This window comes from Cnephaeus nilssonii (assembly GCF_951640355.1).
Source record: "Cnephaeus nilssonii genome assembly, chromosome: 17".
Taxonomy (NCBI): domain Eukaryota; kingdom Metazoa; phylum Chordata; class Mammalia; order Chiroptera; family Vespertilionidae; genus Cnephaeus; species Cnephaeus nilssonii.
The window spans coordinates 41,480,950-41,501,790 of NC_137088.1; the positions used below are offsets into that span (position 1 = coordinate 41,480,950).

General features: G+C 39.4%; 1 protein-coding gene across 2 annotated transcripts in view; it reads right to left on the reverse strand.

Annotated features, from left to right (window-relative positions):
- Positions 1 to 20,841, reverse strand: part of DCP1A (decapping mRNA 1A) — a 50,046-nt gene that overhangs the window by 23,188 nt on the left and 6,017 nt on the right. For both annotated transcript variants that reach the window (XM_079794720.1, XM_079794721.1), the window contains exon 4: positions 3,843 to 3,909. In XM_079794720.1, coding sequence (XP_079650846.1) covers positions 3,843 to 3,909 — 67 coding nt within the window. The remainder of the gene's footprint in view (positions 1 to 3,842; positions 3,910 to 20,841) is intronic.

Genomic DNA, 20,841 nt, shown 5'->3' on the forward strand with positions numbered 1-20,841 from the left:
TTTGATGGACTAAGAGGAATAGGACAGAATAGGCCACTGTGTCAGTTCCCTACTTTAAAACAGTCCATCAGGAACTCCCAGTGTGAGATGGTTCTTTTTTTTTTTTTTCTGGAAAACATTGGGTTAAACAATATTACACAGATTTTTTTTTTTTAAACAGCAGAATCATTCTGAGTTTTTAATATGCTAAAATGTGTTATTATTCTCTAAGAAGGGTGGGCTTATACATTTTTCAAATATATTTGACCTCAGAATCTTCTCCTGAGGCAGGATTCCTATTTAGAAAAGGATGGTTTAAGGTAATAATGTCATTAATAGGATTATTATTTATAAACCAAAGATAGAACCATGGACTTTACGGTAGACTGAAAGAAGACTGGCAGGTGATATGAGGATCAGACCAATTAGAATGTTGACATCCATATTGGTAATCATCTCTTGGGAAAGAAATACTTTACTGTTGTAACTGTGAGGCCTGTAGCAAAAATGGAGAGATATTCATTGATTATTTCTTGATGGTGGATTACAAGCAATTTCACTTTGCTTTTACTTTTCTTCATTTTCGATAATTAACAGGCACTCCTTTAAAATTCAGTAAAAAGATTATTTTATACTCAGTTATAGGCCACCCCCAGCCTGAATCTACCTTCATCAAGGACTCTGGTCACACAGTCTGTTTCTACCACCCCCCACCATGCTGCTTGGCTTGCCCATTCTTGTATTCACCTCTCCCCTGACCTGGACTGGATCTGTGCTTTTGGTTCAAAAGAAGACATTTCTAACAACCCACTGGCCACCTTGGTTACAAAGCTCACCACTGCTGAAAGCAGAGCTACTGGATGGTATGGAAGGGACCCTCAAATGAGGCTTAGACTCTAAGGCCTTTTCCATTCTAACTCTGTGAAGGAGGACTTTGCTTCTCTCCTTTCCTCACAAATTCTCAACTGTGCCCCTAAGACTATCTGTAAGATTAGGAATAAAGCTGACTTCCCTGAGTTCTCCAAATTTTACAGTTTATGTAGGCAAACACTAAAACAAGTTTTATTATTAAATTGTTTCTGGAAGACTGGATTTCCTCTTTAGGAGGATCAATATTCTTCAAGTTTAGTGGATTTTCAACTTTGCCACTGACCAAAGAGAATTTCCAAATTTAGATACAGTACAGGTCTAGAAATTTGCTCACTCTCCCTAAACAGCTTCTCAGTTTTTAGAGTATAAACAACTTTAGGAATAAATCAATTCTTTACTTGGAGAATTTTTATTCTATTGCAGCTATCAAAACAGTGATGGGAAGATCTAAATTTAACAGAATGGACACTGACAGGCATAATTATTTAGACACATAATATGCCAAGAAGAATTTTACCTGAATTTTTGGTTAGCAGATGTGACATTTAGAAATATGTAGCAAATCGAAGTTGCACACAGGCAAAGAAAGATAAAGTAGTCTTTTTTATCTTGGGTGTCCAGAATGCCATTTATCACAAAGTTAATGTTAATATATAAGGTATTTGCTTCAGACATAAACAGGCCAGGCTCTTGAAAACTCCCTATCAACAGTTTCACAAGGGCATTCTCTAATCACTTTCAATACCTCTCCACTTCGAGTAAAACAAGCTGAAAGTTAAGCAAATGTCTCTTTTGGGGGGCATTCTAGTGAAAGAACCTTGTCTGCTCTTCTTTTCCCTCTCTGCTTCCTGTTTCTACTTCCTCATTTTATTTTTATATTCAATACAATTATTTCCAGATAGGCCTTTAGTCTTCAGCTTCATTTACCATCTGAAGTTTTACGTTAGGGGTACTACTTGAAATGACAGAGAAAACAAAGCTCAGAAAGGTTTCCTGTGAATAGCTGTTAGAGCTAAAAAAGCCGGATTCTCTCACTCAGGTCCCAAAAGCTCTCAATCTTCAAGAGGAAGTGTATATACAGTGTATGGACAACATACAGGTAAGGGGGCACCAATTCCTTGCACAGTTGAATTCTGCATATAGCTTTGACTCCCCCCAAAACTTTACTAATAGCCTACTGTTGATTGAGAGCCTGATAAAAGAAAATGTTATTTTAAAAGATGATAAAGAAAATACATTTATAGTACTGTATTTATTGAAAAAAATACACGACTAAGTGGACCCATGGAGTTCAACTCTGTGTTGTTCAAGGGTCAACTATAGTAATATATTCCAAAGTTTAGATATTTAAAATATATTCTGGATTTCAGGATAACCAAAAAATCAACAAATCTATGTCTTCTAAGTAAATAGAAGTAAGCTGCCTTTGCTGTTACTTTCAAAACTACAAAAAAAAGTCTTCAAATAAATGGCTTTTCATTATCATTTTTAGAGAAAATATGCTCTAAAGAAAGTGTGGTTCTAGAGAGTCAACACATGTTCAAATATGAGTGACACAGGTTTATATGGAAAAATCCTCAGGGGGCACACAGCATTAAACATGGCCTGCCCTGTGGCTACAGCCAAAGCTGGCAAAGCAGAGCTGCTTAACATCCAACTGGGACTCCTTAGCCTCAGGTGCTTCTTTTAAAATGAAAACATACCTGGAAGTGAGCTTTTTGGGGTTAATTATTTATTTATATTTTTCTAAGAATTAGTTTTAAAATAAGATTATTTTCAACAATCAAGACTGCTTTCTTCTAAACACGTAGATAACAAGGGAATCTTGATTTGACACACGGGGAAGAGAGGTCAACATTTCTGAGAAGGAACACTGAAAAGGAACCAGAAGTGCCCAGAATAAGTGTGCCCACGGTGCATTTTGCCCAGAGCTCTCAGGCCCTTTGAGAGCCACAGTGTCTTGGCCACCTAAACTCCAGACTGGCAGTACCAGCAATACAGATAAGCCATGTGGGGTGGCTTCTGCCGGCTACTTTGAGAAAGGACATTGAACCACCCTTTAGAATAGTAACTCAATGAAAATGGTTTTCCAAATTCCAAATTTCATTCTTACAAAAAAAATCTCTTGGAACACAATACAGCAATGGACTGGTGACTTAGTAAACTAGAATCTGGTTCAAAAATAAGTTCACTCAAGGTAAACATGGATGTGTGCAGGAGTTCTCCTCTGGCTACTGAACAGAGTCCCACTTGTTATAGTGAAAATCTGGATAGAACCTAAACTGGATATGGTGGTTAGACTGGGCACTGCACAGAGATGACACCCTCAGAAGGTTCTAGTTAAATTACAATCTATATGCAGGACACTACAGAGGGCTATTTAATGCTTTGAAAAAATGCTGTTGACATGAAACTAGGCTGTACATACAGTATGATCCTATTTTTGTAGGAAACAATTAAGGACATCAACCTCACATATACATAAAGAAAAAGACCAAAAGGAAACAAACTAACAGGACAACACACATTGGGTGTAGTAGTAGGATTATAAAAGACTAGATGCCCAGCGTATGAAATTCTTACACGGGTAGGGTCCCTAGGCCTGGCTGGCGATCAGGGCCAATCTGTGGAGTGACAGGCAGGGTAATGGGGTCGGGGGCCCCCACTGGCACCCGCCTAGGCTGGCCTGGGCATATGGGCAGCTCCTGCGTTGAGCGTCTGCCCTCTGGTGGTCAGTGCGCGTCATAGCGACCGGTCATTCCACAGGTTGTTCCGCCATTCGGTTGATTTGCTATTAGGCTTTTATTATAAAGGATTATAGATTTCTTTAGACTTTTCTGCCTTTTCCAAATTTTTGAGAATAAACAGGAAATTAGAGTGAAATACATAATTAGAGGGAGATTAGTACACTCTAGTAACAAAGAGAAGTAGGGAGAAAAGTAATTTTTCATCTCTCATATGTCATTAATAAATCTGTGGAGTAATATACTTACTCAGACATGAGTTTGGCTATGCGGTGACAGTCATTCTTGTCATAAAACCAGATACTGTATATTGACACTTGAAAAACAAAGAAGAAAAATAAGAGGAAATGAGGTTTCAACATATATGTAAGTAACACAGTATTAGCATTTATCATCAGACTTTCAACTTGTTAAAGGTTCCTCTAAATGTTTAATAAAACTAGAATAGGTAAAATATTCAAATGAAAAGTGCAAAACCTGCCGGGTAGCTCAGTTGGTTTGAGTGTTATCCCAATACACCAAGGTTTCAGGTTTGATTCCTGGTCAGGGCACATACAAGAAGCAGCCAATGAATGCAAAAATAAAGGGAACAACAAATTGATGTTCCTCTCTCCTTCTTCCCACCCTTCCTCTCTCTCTAAAATTAATCAAGAAAAAAACCCTGCAAAAATAGTTGGTTTTAGATATTATCAGATCTCATTGTGCCTGAAATGCCATTAATTGTAAGATGAACTATTATTTTATGTATTATAAGTGACAACAATTAAACTAAGAATCAACATTGACAAGATGCATTCCAAACAGAAAAAAAGGGTAATTATTGAAGACCAAGTTTACCAGCTAATTGAACACTAAAACCTTTGTCTTTGCAACTGAAAATACAGAATATATGTCACAGCAAAAACAAAGCTTTAAAAACAAATACCAGCCCTAACCGGTTTGGCTCAGTGGATAGAGCGTCAGCCTGAAGACTCAAGGGTCCCAGGTTTAATTCTGGTCAAAGGGCATGTACCTTGGTTGCGGGCGCATACCCAGTAGGGAGTGTGCAGGAGGCAGCTGATCAATGTTTCTCTCTCATCGATGTTTCTGATTCTCTATCCCTCTCCCTTCCTCTCTGTAAAAAAATCAATAATATATATATTTTTATATATATAACACCAAATACCAGCTCCAGATCCATCCTATGATCAATTCTGTCCATCACACTTCTTTTCCCATCTTTTTTATCCCCAGTATGATCAGCACTAAGAAAGCCAACAAAAAATATTTGATGAATAAATAGATAAATGAACTTTAATATAACAATACTTAAATAAAACTATTTTATGGAGTTTTTGGATAAGGCAGAATAGAAATGCTGAATATATACAACAAAATTAAAATATGGGTAGGTATGGCTTATTGCTACCATGTGCACCCACTATGACACAGCTTGTCCCAGGATGCACTTGCCTTTCATACTTTCAACCACTCCCTGGCACAGAGATAGAAACATCAATCACTCCCTGGAGGGAGAGCGAGAGAGAGAGAAACATCAATGATGAGAGAATCATAGATTGACTGACTCCTGTAAGCCCCCTACTGGGGATCAAACCAGCAACCTGGGCATGTGCCCTTGACTGGGAATCAAATCAGTAACCTCTTGGTTCCTGGGTTGATACTCAACCACTGATCCACACCAGCCAGGATCAAATTTGAAAGTTTTATTAATGAATGAACACTGGATTTTTTCAACTTTTTATTTTGGCTGGCAAAAGATACAATATCACCCTGACTGAGTGACTCAGTTGCTTGGAGTGTTGTTCTGTAAATTGGAAGGTTGAGGGTTACAGGAGGCAACCAATCGATGTTTCTCTCTAAAATCAATAAAAAAACATATCCTCGAGTGAGGATTAAAAAAAAAAGGAAATAAAAATAAGTGAATTACTTAAAAAACATCAATATGATCGTATAATATTCCTTCTACCTTTCCTTTAGCCTATTAATATGATGGGTTACATTGATTTTCAATATTGAACCAGCTTTGCATATCTATACTAATAAAAGGGTAACATGCTAATTAGGGTGGATGTCTTCCGGACTCTTTCCAGACAAAGCCGCAGTGGCTGCCCAAGGCTCAGGCAAGCCGCGGATGGCGGCTGCTGCTGCCAGGGCTGGCCCGAGGCTCAGGCAAGTCCCAGTGGCTGCAAGGGTCGAGGCTCAGGCAGTCACGGTGGCCGGCAGTGGCAGCAGCAGCATAATGGGGGCGTTGCCTTCCCCTGATCGTCCCGGTCACCTCCCGCAGAGGGAGGTCAGACTACCTCATGGGAAGCGGGCCTAAGCCATCAGCAGGACATCCCTTGAGGGCTCCTGGACTGTGAGAGGGAGCAGGCCGGGCTGAGGGACGCGCCCCCTCCCCCCGCCCCCCTCTCCGTGCACAAATTTTCATGCACCAGGCCTCTAGTCTAAAATAAAGCCCATCTAGGCATTTTTAATATTTCTTTTCTATTTATTGTTGGTTTGCTACTATTTGGTTGAGGACTTTTTTCATCTAAGTTCATGAGAGATAATGGCATGTAGGTTCTTTTTGTTTCTTTTTTTTAACTGTCTGTCTTGTTTGGGTATCAAGGTAATATTGGCCCTATACAAGTCAGTTGAGAAGTGTTCCCTCCTTTTCCGTTTCCCAGAAGAAACTGTAAAATTAGTGTTAATTCTTATTTGAATGCTCTTTTAAATCCATCTGGGCCTGGAGATTTCTTTTTCATGGGCCTTAAAATTATGAATTCAACTTCTTTAATGGCTATAAGACTATTCATGTTATCTATTTTATCTTGGTTACATTTTGCAGTTTGTGGTTTACAAGGAATTGGTCCATTTCTTCTAAGTTGTCAAGTTTAGGAGTGTAAAGTTATTCATAGCATTCTCTTAATCTTTTAAAGTCTGGAAGATCTGTAGTAATATCTTTTATTTCAATCCTGAAGCTGGTAATTTGTCTTTTTTGTGTGTGTTTGTTTGTTTTGGTTAGTCTTAATAAAGTCTTATTAACTTTATTGACTTTGTAAAAAAAAACAGCTTTTGTTTCATTGATTTGTTTTTTCTCTATTTTCAATTTCATTGATTTCTGCTGTCATCTTTATTCTCCCTTATTTTTTATGCTTTGAGTTTATTTTGCTCTTCTTTTTCTAGTTTCTTGAGGTAGGAATTTAGTAGTTTCTCAGCCAGTGTTGCTTGAGGGGGGAGGGGTTTCCCATGGTTAGGCCCCCTGTGTGTCTCTGGGAGAAGGGAGCCTCTGACCTTTACGAAGACTGCTTCCCAGGCCAGGCTATTGTGCCGTGACTCCTCCCGGGTACCCACCTTCCCTTCATGGAAGGCAGAAAAAGCACTGTCCTGGTGGCCACTTATTATTATTAGGGCTTCCAATCTTTTCTGCCAGTTTTGCTGGGCTCACCTACTATTGTTGGCAGGACTCCCATTAGATTTAGGGGAAGAATGAGCCTACCTGTTGCTAGGCTGGATGGAGGGCAAGAAACACCAGGCCTAAGTCCCCTTATTCTGTTGGGTGAGAAGGCTGTAAGACATCCTGCTGCTGTTTCTTTCAGTTTTAGGTTCTACACCAGACAGGCTTCTTTTTTCCACCTTTCAGAGTTCTGATCGTCTCTTGTGTTATTTCTGAACTTTATACATTGTAAGGAAAAGCAAAGGGATACAAGTCTGTGCCATTTTGTTTGTATCAGAAGTCTCATTATGTACTTTTATTGATGGAAAACAGGCTCACAGAAGGACTAAATGACTCATTAATAAAATCAAGAGAAAAATAGTCTCAGAACTAGAACTCAGGTTTTCTCAGTCCTAGACCGGTAGTCACACAGCTAAACATCTACTACCTCATTAGTTTAAATAACAATTTTTATAGAATTAAAACATTAATGAGCTTCAAATATGCTTGAAGATTAAAGCAACACATAAAAGAAATATAAATAATTGAGTAAGTTAGATACTACAATTTAGAAAGCCACCGTTAATAAAGCTATTTTAATAGTGAATTTTCTGTTTTGCCCTGGATTAAGGTAATTATATTTCTCTACAAGACTTCATGGCCAATCACAACTTTCAAAATTCCCTTTAAATGAAAAAAAAAATTTAACTGGATTTTTGTATTGTCACTGTAGAGTGAATTAAAACATTATCGATATACAGAATGAGTGCATGGCATCATTTTAATGAATCAAGAGTACAAATAGGAATTTTTTTTCTACCCTTTTCACAAGGGGGCTTCTTTAGCAGGGAAACCCCCCCGTTATACTAAAACTGTCCTAAATTGTCCGACCCCATGTCTGGCTATGTGTCCTGTAGGTGACTGCCTGCTACCATGAGGCAGCTGAGGCTGCTGTTGGAACCCACTTTCATAGTCTCTCTTCTGTTCACAGAACTTTAAAACTCTACTGATGCTTCAAACAGAATCACATCCAATGAATAAGTAATTTTGAAATATTTTACATGATGTGAGTCCATAGATTAAATGTAGCTTTGACAGCCCAATAGAGGAGCACAGAAACAGCCCTGTCACAGAGGAGATAATTACTAAGCATTATCTATGTTTTTAGCAGCTAAAGACTGCTCCAACAGAGAGTAAATCAGATTGGGCTTTGAAAAGACTCCATATATGGCAATTACAGGCACCTGCTTTTCTTTAAATATGTCTCCTCCAGCGTTGGCTAAAGAACATCCAAACTACAAATGATTCTAGTTTTCCACTAATGCATACACTCATACAATTGAAAGTGATGAAAAAAAGTTTATGGTATGCAATACATCAGGTTCAAAGAGGAACTCGTTTTTTGTGTGTGTTTTTTTAGTTAAGCAGAGGCATTTAAATATGTTTTCATAGGAGACTGTAAACCAAAATCTTAGGAGAGAATTCCATATTAATAATCAAAATAAATCCATCAGAGCTGTCAACTTATGACAAATCTTCACTTAGGCCTCCCCTTTTCCTTTGAAGAAATACACTATAATTTAGAAATGACACATACCTTCCGCTCTTGTACATTATCAAGTAAACTGCCAGAAAGAGCCAAACACTTTCAAAGGCATGTTTGCTGAAGAAATAAAGATAAGGAAGCCGTAATGATAGCTTAATGGGTAAAGGATAACAGTCACACTCGATTCTGCCAAAAGCAGACCTGTAGAGGTTCAGACAAGCATCCAAGAATCAGTTCTGTCTGCCAACGTATCAACTGCTCAGTGCATGCAACTAGCAAGAAGGCCCAAAGACCTGCCACTAAGCCTGTCACTGTCACTAGTGAGGAAAGACAGACAAGTTCGCCAGATAGCTAAAACTGCAGAGGACACTGTCTCCAAACCAAAGCTGAGTATTCTTCCAAGAGAAGTTACACTGTAAGGCCCAATATATTCTGTCAACAATTCACTTGCTGAAACCACCTGAAATAATATCCCTTGATTAACTATATCAGAGGATTTAGGGATTTGGCAATATAGTACTACTTTGCTATGGCAAATAATAATGGCATGCTGTATTATAAATGGCTTTTCTCAAGATAAGAGCAAACTAATTATTGAAACTAATTATTGTCCCAGGTAAGTCAGGTGGCACAGGCAAATCACTGAAGAGTTAGGAAGTGTGACAGGACCTTTAGCTTGTACTTCCATGAAAAATAGCAAGATACAGAAAAAAATATCCAAAATTAAATGTTTCCTTTTCTTTTGAAAGTGTGAAAAATAAAACTGACAAAGATGAAAAGTATCTGGATTATTTAATATTGAGAAAATTTTAAAAGCTGTGGGGCAAGAGGTTTCAATTTTCCTCGAGAGCCTGTTTAAAGATCCAGAAGCCCAGTGTGATTTCATGTGATCCTTCACTCTGCTGCTCATCTGGAGTATTATATGGCATACACAAGGTCAAAAAAATCCAAATTAATTTGGAGCCTTTATAAAATCTCTTTAGACTTCTAGCGATCCTGTGAAATGTCACAAAAACAGAGCTGGGAATCACTCTCATGTTGTCCTTTTGATTCATTTATTATTTAGTTTTTACCTACTTTCTAAAAGGATTTGAGGAGGCTGGAGATTTTCTCAGTATGGTGCCAAGCAGAAAAGGGGATTTGATAAAGCTTTTTGGCAAAGGAGTTCAGAGTAACAAAATTTCTAAAGATGATACTGACCAAAACCCCCTACAAGGAAACAAAATCAAGAAAATGGACTCTGAACACAGCCAGAACCATTTACTCTAGACATAAGGAAGACCCTTCTGATTATAAAAACAGTGTAAGATTGGGAAAGATTACATAAACACAAGCCTGCCCTGGTGAGTGAAACATCAAATGCCACTGCCTTGACAGATCATTTAAGACAAGAATAAGCCTGGTGGTTCCACATCAACATCCAAAGGTTGGGAAAGAAAGGCTCTGAGGTGAGGGTAAGAACACACACACACATACAGGAGACTGTGGCAGATGGCAAGCAGGCAGGCAAGGAGAGGCCGTATATCTATATCTATACTAATTAAAGCCTATGGGGTCATCACGCCCTCACGCCATAACAATCCATCACCAGGAAGCTGCGTGCGCAGCAGGTGCACGCAGGTGGGCAGGGACTTGAAGCTGCATATGCAGCGTGGAGGCGGGTCCTGGCAGCTCCGGCCTAACTCTTTGGGGCTATCCATTGAGGAGCCCCGGATGGGTGGTCAGGGCCTACCTCTTTGGGGAGATCGATCACAGGGCTCCCGCACTGAGAGAGGGCACAGGCCAGGCTGAGGACCTCCCCGTCCCCCAAGTGCATGGATTTCGTGCACTGGGCCTCTCTAGTCTATGTATAAGAAAGGCTGGTAGGTATGCTTCAATGACCTTAGTAGCTTACTCCTTTTGGCCAAAAGAACACCCATTTAAAAAACACACTGAATACTAACATGGTGAAGACAGAGCCCACTTTAAAATATTTAAATTGCAAATATCTATTTATTGAATACTGATTAAAGACTTGGGCCAGGTAATTTAAAAATGCTATTGTGCAAACTCTTTGGTTTATTACTTTGAAATTTGGTACCCCTCTCTAAATCAAATCAAGTTAGAAAATATTTACCAGCAATATTGCTTCTACAGTCCCTGTTAATATAAACTCAGTATAGGATCCAGACACATGAAGAAACCACTGAACTTTTTTTAGGGATAAGAAAATAAACCTAAGAATATCACAACTGATCACTCCTATTTATATTTATAAACTTTTATTCTTTTTAAAAAATATATATTTCTTTATTGATTTCAGAGAGGAAGGGAGAGGGAGAGAAACACCAATGATGAGAGAGAATCATTGCTTGGCTGCCTCCTGCACGCCCCCTACTGGGGATTGAGCCTACCACCCAGGCCCTTGGCCAGAATCAAACCTGGGACCCTTCACTCCGCAGGCTGATGCTCTATCCACTGAGCCAAACTGGCCAGGGCTAAACCTTTATTCTTAAATGATAGGCAAACACAAATAAAACAGTGAATCACATGAGGGTTTTCTCTCTATTCGGATTTACTGCCATTATTGCCACACAGTACTTGCCACTCCCTAAATCAGGAGAGTGTCTCCTAAGTCCGTGGTCGGCAAACTGCGGCTCGCGAGCCACATGTGGCTCTTTGGCCCCTTGAGTGTGGCTCTTCCACAAAAAACCACGGCCTGGGCGAGTCTATTTTGAAGAAGTGGTGTTAGAAGAAGTTTAAGTTTAAAAAATTTGGCTCTCAAAAGAAATTTCAATCGTACTGTTGATATTTGGCTCTGTTGACTAATGAGTTTGCCAACCACTGCCCTAAGTGAACGCTGCAAGTGATAATGGATGTACCCAAATATTGGAGCCATCCAACCACCACTGGTGGTCTATTCACCCTGGTGTCCCTCTCAAATATACTCATTTTTATGTATCACAAGGGACAACAAAGGGTGGGAAGTATGGCTCTTGGTCTCCATGGAGTTGAGTTCCTATTTCCTGGGCTTCAGGAAACAGTTACGTCAGACAGTGGTATAAGAAAAGGGAGGACTTCTTTTCTCTCCTTTCCCTAACTTCTCTTCTACATATTTTTCTGTCAATTTACTAAGAGATCATCCAAAACAGGGTTGTAAGGTAAATGCCCACAGAGAGGGGTGTAAGAAACCTCAGGGGCTGGGATCCATGAGGCTGTGATGAGCAGCCTTTCCCAGAGCTCTGGCTATTAGTATTCACAGGAAAGCAGGTGTATGCAAATTGTCCCCTGGGGAGTTCAACCAGCCAGGAGTTCATCCACTTGCTATGATGTGCGCTGACCACCAGGGGGCAGCGCAGAACAAAGGAAGGCCCTGGCCAGCAGGTGGCAGCTGGGGGAAGGAAGGCCCCGATTGGCCCTGATTGCTGGCCAGGCCTAAGGACCCTACCTGTGTATGAATTTCATGCACTGGGCCTCTAATATTAGAGATAAATGGTGCAGCATGGTTAACTTCTAAAATCTTTACAATTAAGGTAACACCACAATTTAAAAAAAACTTGCTTTTGACCTAACAACACTACTTTAGGGGAGGAAAAAAGCCAGTAATTATGAGGCACAATGAAAAAAAAGAACCTGCTTGGGAAATTCTAAAATGTTGATTGACTCACAAAGTTAACAAAAGGCCCCTGGTGGAGGCTCTACATGCACACTAATCGGCGGCCTATAGCAGATATAAAGCAATACACATTTCTGAAATGTCTGACCTAACAGTGACAGCAGGTCAGCCTGGGAGTCTAAGTCTCTCTACGTTTTCATGGTGTTTTTACCTCTTCAATCTACAAATGTGGCAACAGCAAGGCTCTTTCCTTATCTTGGCCCAGAAGGCCAGACTAATGCAGTTGCCACAGCTCCTTTCTCCTTCACCGATTACAGAATCATTCCCACCACAAGCAGAGCTGCGGCTGAGGGTGGAAGACGGCCTGGCCTGCCTTTCCTTGGGCTCAGTAACAAGCCCTGTGCTGAATTCAACGATCATAAAGAACCAACTGGGGAACTTTTAAAATTGTTTATAAATTTCTTTCAGTTTGGAGGTAGAACTCCCATTTTTTTACTTGACAAATTATAAACTTCTCTTGCAAGGAAATTTCCTGCACTGTGCTTTAAGTCTGAAGATTCATGCCAAACGCCAACAGCCACCTATCATCTCTACCGTTCTGAGTCTTACCCTTGAACTGAGAAAGGACAGCAGAGAGAGAGAGAGAGAAAAAAAAGGGCACACACTACAGTATTTCTTCTACTAAAACTTTCCATTTGGCAGCTGCATTTTCAACACTATGGAAATGAATCTCCCTGCTTTTGCTAGTGATCTAATTTTAATTAAAAATGCTCTGTATCAAGAGACTGATGGCCGATATAAAGGAAAAGTTGTAAGTGAAGCGGAAACTAAGGGGTACTTCTCACAGGCATTTGGAGGTAAGTTCTTAAAAATATTAAAAAGCAGTAATATTTTTATTTTCAATTGTTCTTGCTATGGTGATTTTCTGTTGTTGTTAAGCAGGTTATGGAACAACATACTTTGTTCATTTTCCCAAAAGTACTTCTGGATTATAGAAAACATTTTAAAATACAGAAAGTGGCATTCAGTGGGTGATCTTGCCATAGGTGTTGGGTGGAGGAAACATGAAGAGTTGTCCTTGTCTCTCTGGTGGATCAGATTTTCATTCTTATTAGCCTAATCAATCAAATTTACAATGGAAAATTCTCAAATCACAGATCTTAATTAATTGGGTTGTTTTAGGAATAAGCATAGCACTGGGATTAATAGAGTAGCATATTTCATTAAGAATCCTGACCCTTACCAGAAAGGCAGAGTTTGACAGCAAAACTTTTAACCAGTTTTATGACTTCTGCTAATAATTTTTTAAGAAAATACAATGGAACCAAAGGACAAATAAAATTCTTTAAGGCTGGTCTGAGTGCAGCGGTGTCTAGAATTAATTGATCACAGCTAGTTACAGATTTCCTCCCTGGCTGGGAAGGCCCGTTGGTTAGAGCATTGTCCTGATACGCCAAGGTTGTGGGTTTGATACTGAGTCAGGGGACATACGAGAATCAACCAAAAAATGCATAAATAAGTAGAACAACAAATTGATGTTCCTCTCTCTCCTTAAAATATTTTTAAAAAATTACACAACAGTTATAATCATCTTGTTTGTTTAAAAGCAAAGTAAAAGACAATACTGAAATAGTTTTTGCAAAGAAAATCATTAAATGACAATTGATTTTGCAGAGCTTAACAGTACCAAAAACCTTTATCTTAATATTTTCAATTAAGCAAGTTATATTGTAAACTGTTTAGTTGTAACAAAAACACCAATTTTAATTGCTTTTACTTTTTTATTAATTCAAACACCAAATTTTGGATTTAAAAAAAATTGTTCAGAACCCACTTTACAAAAATATTCTTGGGGCATTTCATAATTAAGTCGTAAGTATATGCTACATACACACAGATTCCAGGTCACCACTGTCATTCTGAAAGGTGCCCACAGAAATGGAAATCAAGGGACCCCTGACAGGGGTCTTGGGGGAAAGCAACTTCCCAGAGAAACATAGTGAGGTATGTTGCTTATAGCAGGTGCTCGCCAAATGCTTAAGAATAGTGGAAAATAGAAGTATCATTTCTTCACTGCAGAAAAGTGGTCTGTGGAGATACATGTCCTATGATAAGGTCAGAAATGTACAGATCCTATATCTGCTTTTTCAGAGACTGGCCTCTATATGGAGAACTAATTGTCCTAATACCATTTACTGAACAGAACATTCCTCTCAGCATTTTCTCGTTATGATGGGAGAGATTTTAAACTACTGACCCAATTATTTTTTTTGTTCATGACTTCATTCAGATCTATTTATTCCTGAGTAAGTTTTACTACACTGGTTTTCCCAGGAAGCTGTCCATGTAATCTAATTTTAAACTTTCAGAAAAAAGGTCTTCATAGTGGTTTCTGTTTTTAAAAAAATAGGTGTTTTCTACCTTTAGTTGCAATATTAAAATTCCTAATATGCCTTGTATGCCTCCCTCACTCTTTTTGTTGCTATTGGATCAATCATGTTATAGGGGAGAGTTTATTTTATTTATTGATTTTAAGAGAGAGAGAGAACGAACCATCAATTTGTTATCTACTTATTTATGCCCTTACCAAGGATCAAACTCACAACCTTGGCATATGGGTCAATGCTCTAACCAACTGAGCTACCCGATCAGGGCCAGGAAGAGTTTTTAAAAAATATTTTGCGGATTCTTTCTATTGAAATTTCTACATTTTCCACTAATTTCTACTCATCTATATTTTCCTTCAACTTAACTCAGATTTCTCTTTTTCCTCTCTAACTTCTTGGGCTGGGTGGCCTATATGTAGTAATTTTTATAAAATTCTAATATGTACTTGGAATAAAATGCACATTCTTGAATTCCTCGAAGCAGGATTCTGTACATGTCCATTAGATTAAGCTTAACTGTACTGTTTAAATATACCATAACCTTACTGAGTTGTCTACTTTATCTGTCAATTACTAAGGTGGCCTGTTAAAATATCCAACTATAATTATATATTTTTAACATTCCATATTTATTTCTGACATATAGTAGGTACATACCAGTTTGGAATTGTTTTATCTTCTAGGTAATTACTCCTGTTATCATTATGTGGTAAATTTTAATCCCTGATGTTTTTATTTTAGAATCTATCATGTCTGATTAACACAGCTACATCAGCCATGTTTGGTTGGTTAATAGTTGCTTGACATATCTCAATCTATCCCTCACCTTTCAATTTTTCCAGGTTTTTGAGTTTTAAGATTTTAGAAAGTAGTATAAATGGCAAATTCTGTATTTTTATCCAGTGTCTTTTAACTGGTAGGTTTAGTTCACTTAACATTTGTTCTAATTACTGATTCATTTATTTTAGCCATTTTATTTTGGGCCATTTCCCATGGTTTCTATTTACTTTTTTCCAATCTGGGTTTGTACTGGTTTAAAAGTCAAGACATCCTATTTTTATTATGCAGTGGTTACACTGAATCATTTGAACACACATAGCTTGACTTAAAAGTCTATGATTAATCAATTATCTCACTTCAGTTTTGGGATGCTTTAGATTTGAACAGCTTTTATGTTGTTATTTAGTATTTTTGCTTCACCTTTATACTACCTCGATTCAACCTAGTAATTTTATTGCTTTATACAGTTACTGTTTATTTTGACTTACTTCCTTCTCATTGCTCATTGTTGTTTCTTAAATTTCATTTCCGATTCCCGTGCTCAGCTTTTTTACTTTTAAACTATAGCCTTTATAACTGCACCATTCAATTTAAATTACATACAATCACAAATTCAGTTCCACTAGGCACATTTCAAATGCCCAACAGCAACATGTGACTAAATGCTACCATACTAGACAGCACTGCTTTAGAAGTGACTTTTGCAGATATGTTGGAAACAGAAGTTCTGTTTTGTTGAAAAAAAGTCTTTATTTTGTTCTATTATTTTAAATAAATTTTTTTTTGATGAGAGAGAAACACCGATTTTCTGTTCCGTTTATTTATGCATTTATTGGTTAATTGATTAATTGCATGTGCTCTGATCAGGGATTGAACCTTTAAGCTTGGTTGGTATATCGGGGTGATGTTCTTAACCAACCTTGAGCTAACCAGCCATGGACATTTTGTTCTCTTGAATTACTAAATTGTTGATTTCCCCCCCTCAATACTCTGATTATTCCTTTCTCTTCCAAACTCAGTAGCTGCAACTAAATAGGCTGTCTAGATGTTGCTCTTTGGTAAATAATCAACCTCAGACAGCCTTTGGTTGCTGCTGTCTCTTTGCTGATTTACCATGTGCTCAGGTTTGTATTTATTTCTATTTATTATGCTTGGGGACTTATTCTACATCTGAAATTTCTATCTTTCATAGATTCTGGAAAATTCTCAAACTCTTCAAATACTACCTCTCTCTAGAGTTTGTTATTCTGAAATTCTCATCAGTTAGACTTACCAATTCTATTTTCTCTATCAAATTTTTCATTTCTTTCCCACTGTGGGATGCATTCAGGATACTATACTCCAATGTCTCCAATTTCCCAATATTCTTTCCAATTGTTGAGTCCAGGTAGAGAATTTATTTCCATAATTAAAAATTTTATTTCTAGAAGTTCTACTTGGTTATTTTTTACATATACCTGTCATTTTACTTTATAATCTACACCTGACATTAAAGTCTCCATCTGATCATTTCATTGATTTTAGAGAGGAAAGTAGACAGAGAGAGAAACATCAATGTGAGAAACATTTACCAGTTGCCTCCCGTACGCACCCTGACTGGAGACTGAACCCAAAGCCTTTTGATATATGGGACAATGCTCTAATTGAGCCACACTGGCCAGGGCCGATCATTTCAATAACTAAAGTTTTTGGGAAGGGTTGGCCAATCCTGTTGTTTGTTGTATCCTACCTCTCACTGACTGTGAATTACTTCCTTGTACATTTAGTAGTAACTTTGGACCATGAAACTTATCAATGAGACCCCTTGGCAATTTGGGTTCAGGATGTGTCCCTCCAGAAGGATTTTGCATTTGCTTTGGTCAGGTGTTCTAGAATCACCAGTTGAGGATTAATTGTATGTTAATTTTTTGGCCTGGGTAAGAAATTACACCAAATGAATAACTTAAACTCCAAATCTGAATGAGAGGAGTCTCATGGTTACTATTTTTAGGGGAGACATGTGCCTATGAGACTCACAGCCCAGACTGAGAGGTAAATCTGCCTGTCATCTCCCTAGATTGGTGGGCCAATTTCTTTCTATTTTATTATTATGTAGCTTATTAGGGGACCTGGCTATAGGCTGGCATGTGGGTCTCAACTCCAACTCTGCACCTTGTTAGGACTCAAGGTCTTGTCTTCTGATCCCATATAATTATAATGGAGTCCTTATATTAAGTACAGCTCCCCATCTCCAAGCACCCCTAACAGCTGGCAGCCAGTGTCAGGCCACAGGCTTTCCAGTTCAGCTTTCAGTCTTCATTTTGGTGCTAGCCCACTGCAATGTCCACTATTTCCTTTCTGGCTAAACTATGCATTTAATATTTTATACAATATTTCTAAATGTTTGTAGGAAGATTTTATGTCATGCTATTGCTGGACAGAAGTTGAAGGATACTTTCCTTGACATACTTATGCCACAGAACTCCTAGAGGTTCAGAGTCTACAAAGAAAGATTTTATAATCCAGGTAGTATGGACTGTTTACAAATGAACACAGATCAGCCGATTGGTAGTAATGCACACGTTCACACAGCAAAGGAACTATGTTGTTTTTTAAAACTAATCATAGATAAGAACTCTCAAATCAATGTCTTTTAAGGAGATTAAAACATTTATCTATATAATAAAAGCCTAAGTGACTGTTACAGCAGAATGACCAGTTGCTATGATGCTCACTGAATACCAGGGGGCAGATGCTCAATGCAGGAGCTGTCCCCTGGTGGTCAGTTCACTCCCACAGGGGGAGCGCCACTCAGCCAGAAGCCAGGCTCACGGCTGGGAGTGCAGCGGTGGTGGCGGGAGCCTCTCCTACCTCTGTGGCAGCGCTAAGGCTCAGTGAGCTGAGCAGTAAGGAGCAGTGAGCCGGTGGGCGGTAAGGAGCAAGAGGTCCAGACTGCGAGAGGGCGCATGCTAGGCTGAAGGACCCCCCACCCCCTGTGCACAAATTTCATGCACTGGGCCTCTAGTTACAATATAAAGTTTTAGCCAGGAGGCTGTTGTGTTCCAGTATTCTGACAAAAATGAATACCATTCAGATGGGTACTAGACTTATTGAGGTGATCATTTCATAAGTTACATAACTGTCTAATCACTATGTTGTACACCTGAGACTAATATAATATTGTATGTCCACTGTAATTGAAATGCTTCTTCTGAGAGTTTTAAAAAATTTGTCCTAATATTTCCCATTTTTGTTTATATTATACTAGAGGCCCGGTGCATGAAATTTGTGCAAAGGGGGTGTGTCCCTCAGCCCAGCCTGCACCCTCTCCAATCTCGGACATTCCTTTCACAATCCAGGACTGCTGGCTCCCAACTGCTCGCCTACCTACCTTCCTGATTGTCCCTAACTGCTTCTGCCTGCCAGCCTGATTACCCCCTAACCACTCCCCTGCCAGCCTGATTGATGCCTAACTGCTCCCCTGCAGGCCTGGTCCCCCCAATTGCTCTCCACTGCAGGTCTGGTCCCCCACCCGCCAACTGCCCTTCCCTGCAGGCCCGGTCGCCCCCAACTTCCCTCCTCTGCCAGTCTGGTCACCCCTAACTGCCCTCCCCTGCAGGCTTGATCGCCCCCAACTGCCCTCCCTTGCAGGCCTGGTCAACTGCCCTTCCCTGATGGCCATCTTGTGTCCACATGGGGGCAGCCATCTTGTGTGTTGGGGTGATGGTCAATTTGCATATTACTCTTTTATTAGATAGGGAGGATAGAGGCCTGGTGCACGGGTGGGGGCTGGCTGGTTTGCCCTGAAGGATGTCCTGGATCAGGGTGGGGGTTCTCTTGGGGTGTGGGGCAGCCTTGGCGAGGGGCCTGTGGTGGTTTCTAAGCTGGCCACGCCCCCCGGCAACCCAAGTGGAGGCCCTGGTATCTGGGATTTATTTATCTTCAATAATTGAAACTTTGTAGCCTTGAGCAGAGGCCAGGGCCAGCCAGAAAGCTTGGCTTCCTCCATCACCGGGGGCAACCCAAGCCTCCTGCTTGCTTCAGCTCCGTGGCCGCTGCCATTTTTGTTGGGATTTATTTATCTTCTATAATTGAAACTTTGTAGCCTTGAGCGGAGGCCAGGGCCAGCCAGGAAGCTTGGCTTCCTTCATCACTGGGGAAACTCAAGCCTCCTGCTCGTTCCATGGCCGCAGCCAACTTGGTTGGGTTAATTTGCATACTAGCTCCTGATTGGCTTGTGGGTGTGGCTTGTAGCATAGCAGAGGTAGTCAATTTGCATATTTCTTTTATTAGTGTAGATAACATAAACACTTATATAACAAAATATATTTTATATTTTTATTCATTAAAACATTTATATTTTCAACTTGTCATAGCTCAGGCTGTCTAGTAATGGTCCCTACAACATCTGAAAAGAATATCTGTAAAGACAAGCAGAGACCCAGCTTGTCAGGGTGCAGGTCGGAAGGGATGAAAAGCACACTATGGGCCTGGGTGATAAAAGAACCTGGGTAATATCAAAGTCTTTATGACCCTTCCACTAATGAGATCATTTGGCTTGAGTCCAAGATGGAGACACAGTCTATAATATTTTATATTTGTTAAGTGCTTGACAAAGTACCTTCACATATATGATGCCCTTTTCAGATAAGCAGGACAGAACAGTGGCTTAAGTGATTTATCCACGTTTACAATTGGTAAAATGGCAAAGCCTAGAATAGAATTCTTGTCTGCAAACTAAATCCAATGCCAAGAGTGTTACCATGGCAAAGCTACCCTCAGGAATATCTTCTGCAGTCTTTGTATCTAGAAATCATTTATAAATTTTAAAAAGGAATGACTAAATGGAAGCATAAAAATCTAATCCAAAGATTCGCAAGTGCTTGTTCAATTCAGATATGGCAACAAAAGGACGTGGTTGCAGTCACTAACCTCATGACTATTTAAATGCAAATTGATTCAAGTAAATAAACTAAAAGAAAAAAATTTCCTTTGTTGCACTAGCCACATTTCAAATGCCCAACAGTCACATGTGGCTGGTGGTGGCTATAAGGGACAGAACTGATATAGAACATTTCTAACATCACAGATCTACTGGACTGCTATGCTCTAGGACAGCGGTCGCCAACCTTTCCCACTTCACGGACCACCAGTGGTCCATGGACCAACGGTTGGCGACCACTGCTCTAGGATGGGGATTAATGAAGCAATTTCATTGTTGCAGGGGGATAGAAAGAACTTTGGCTTTGAAGCTCAACAGACCTAGATTTGAATTCTGCCTCCATCACTTATAAACTTTGTGACTAGAGCAAGTTTCTTAACTTTTCTTGGACTTGTTTCCTCATCTGTAAGTCAGTAATCAGAAATAAGCTGCTTGGAATATCATTTTTGCTTAGTAACTACAGATTCTGCAGTCTCCCCAACCCTCACTGCAGCCCCACTGGGGTCCTGTGGTTACCAAAAGGCCCTTGCACAGTACATAAAAACATACTGCTTCTGAACGATTCAAGACAATCACCAAACCCAAGTCCTTGAATAGGGTTAGC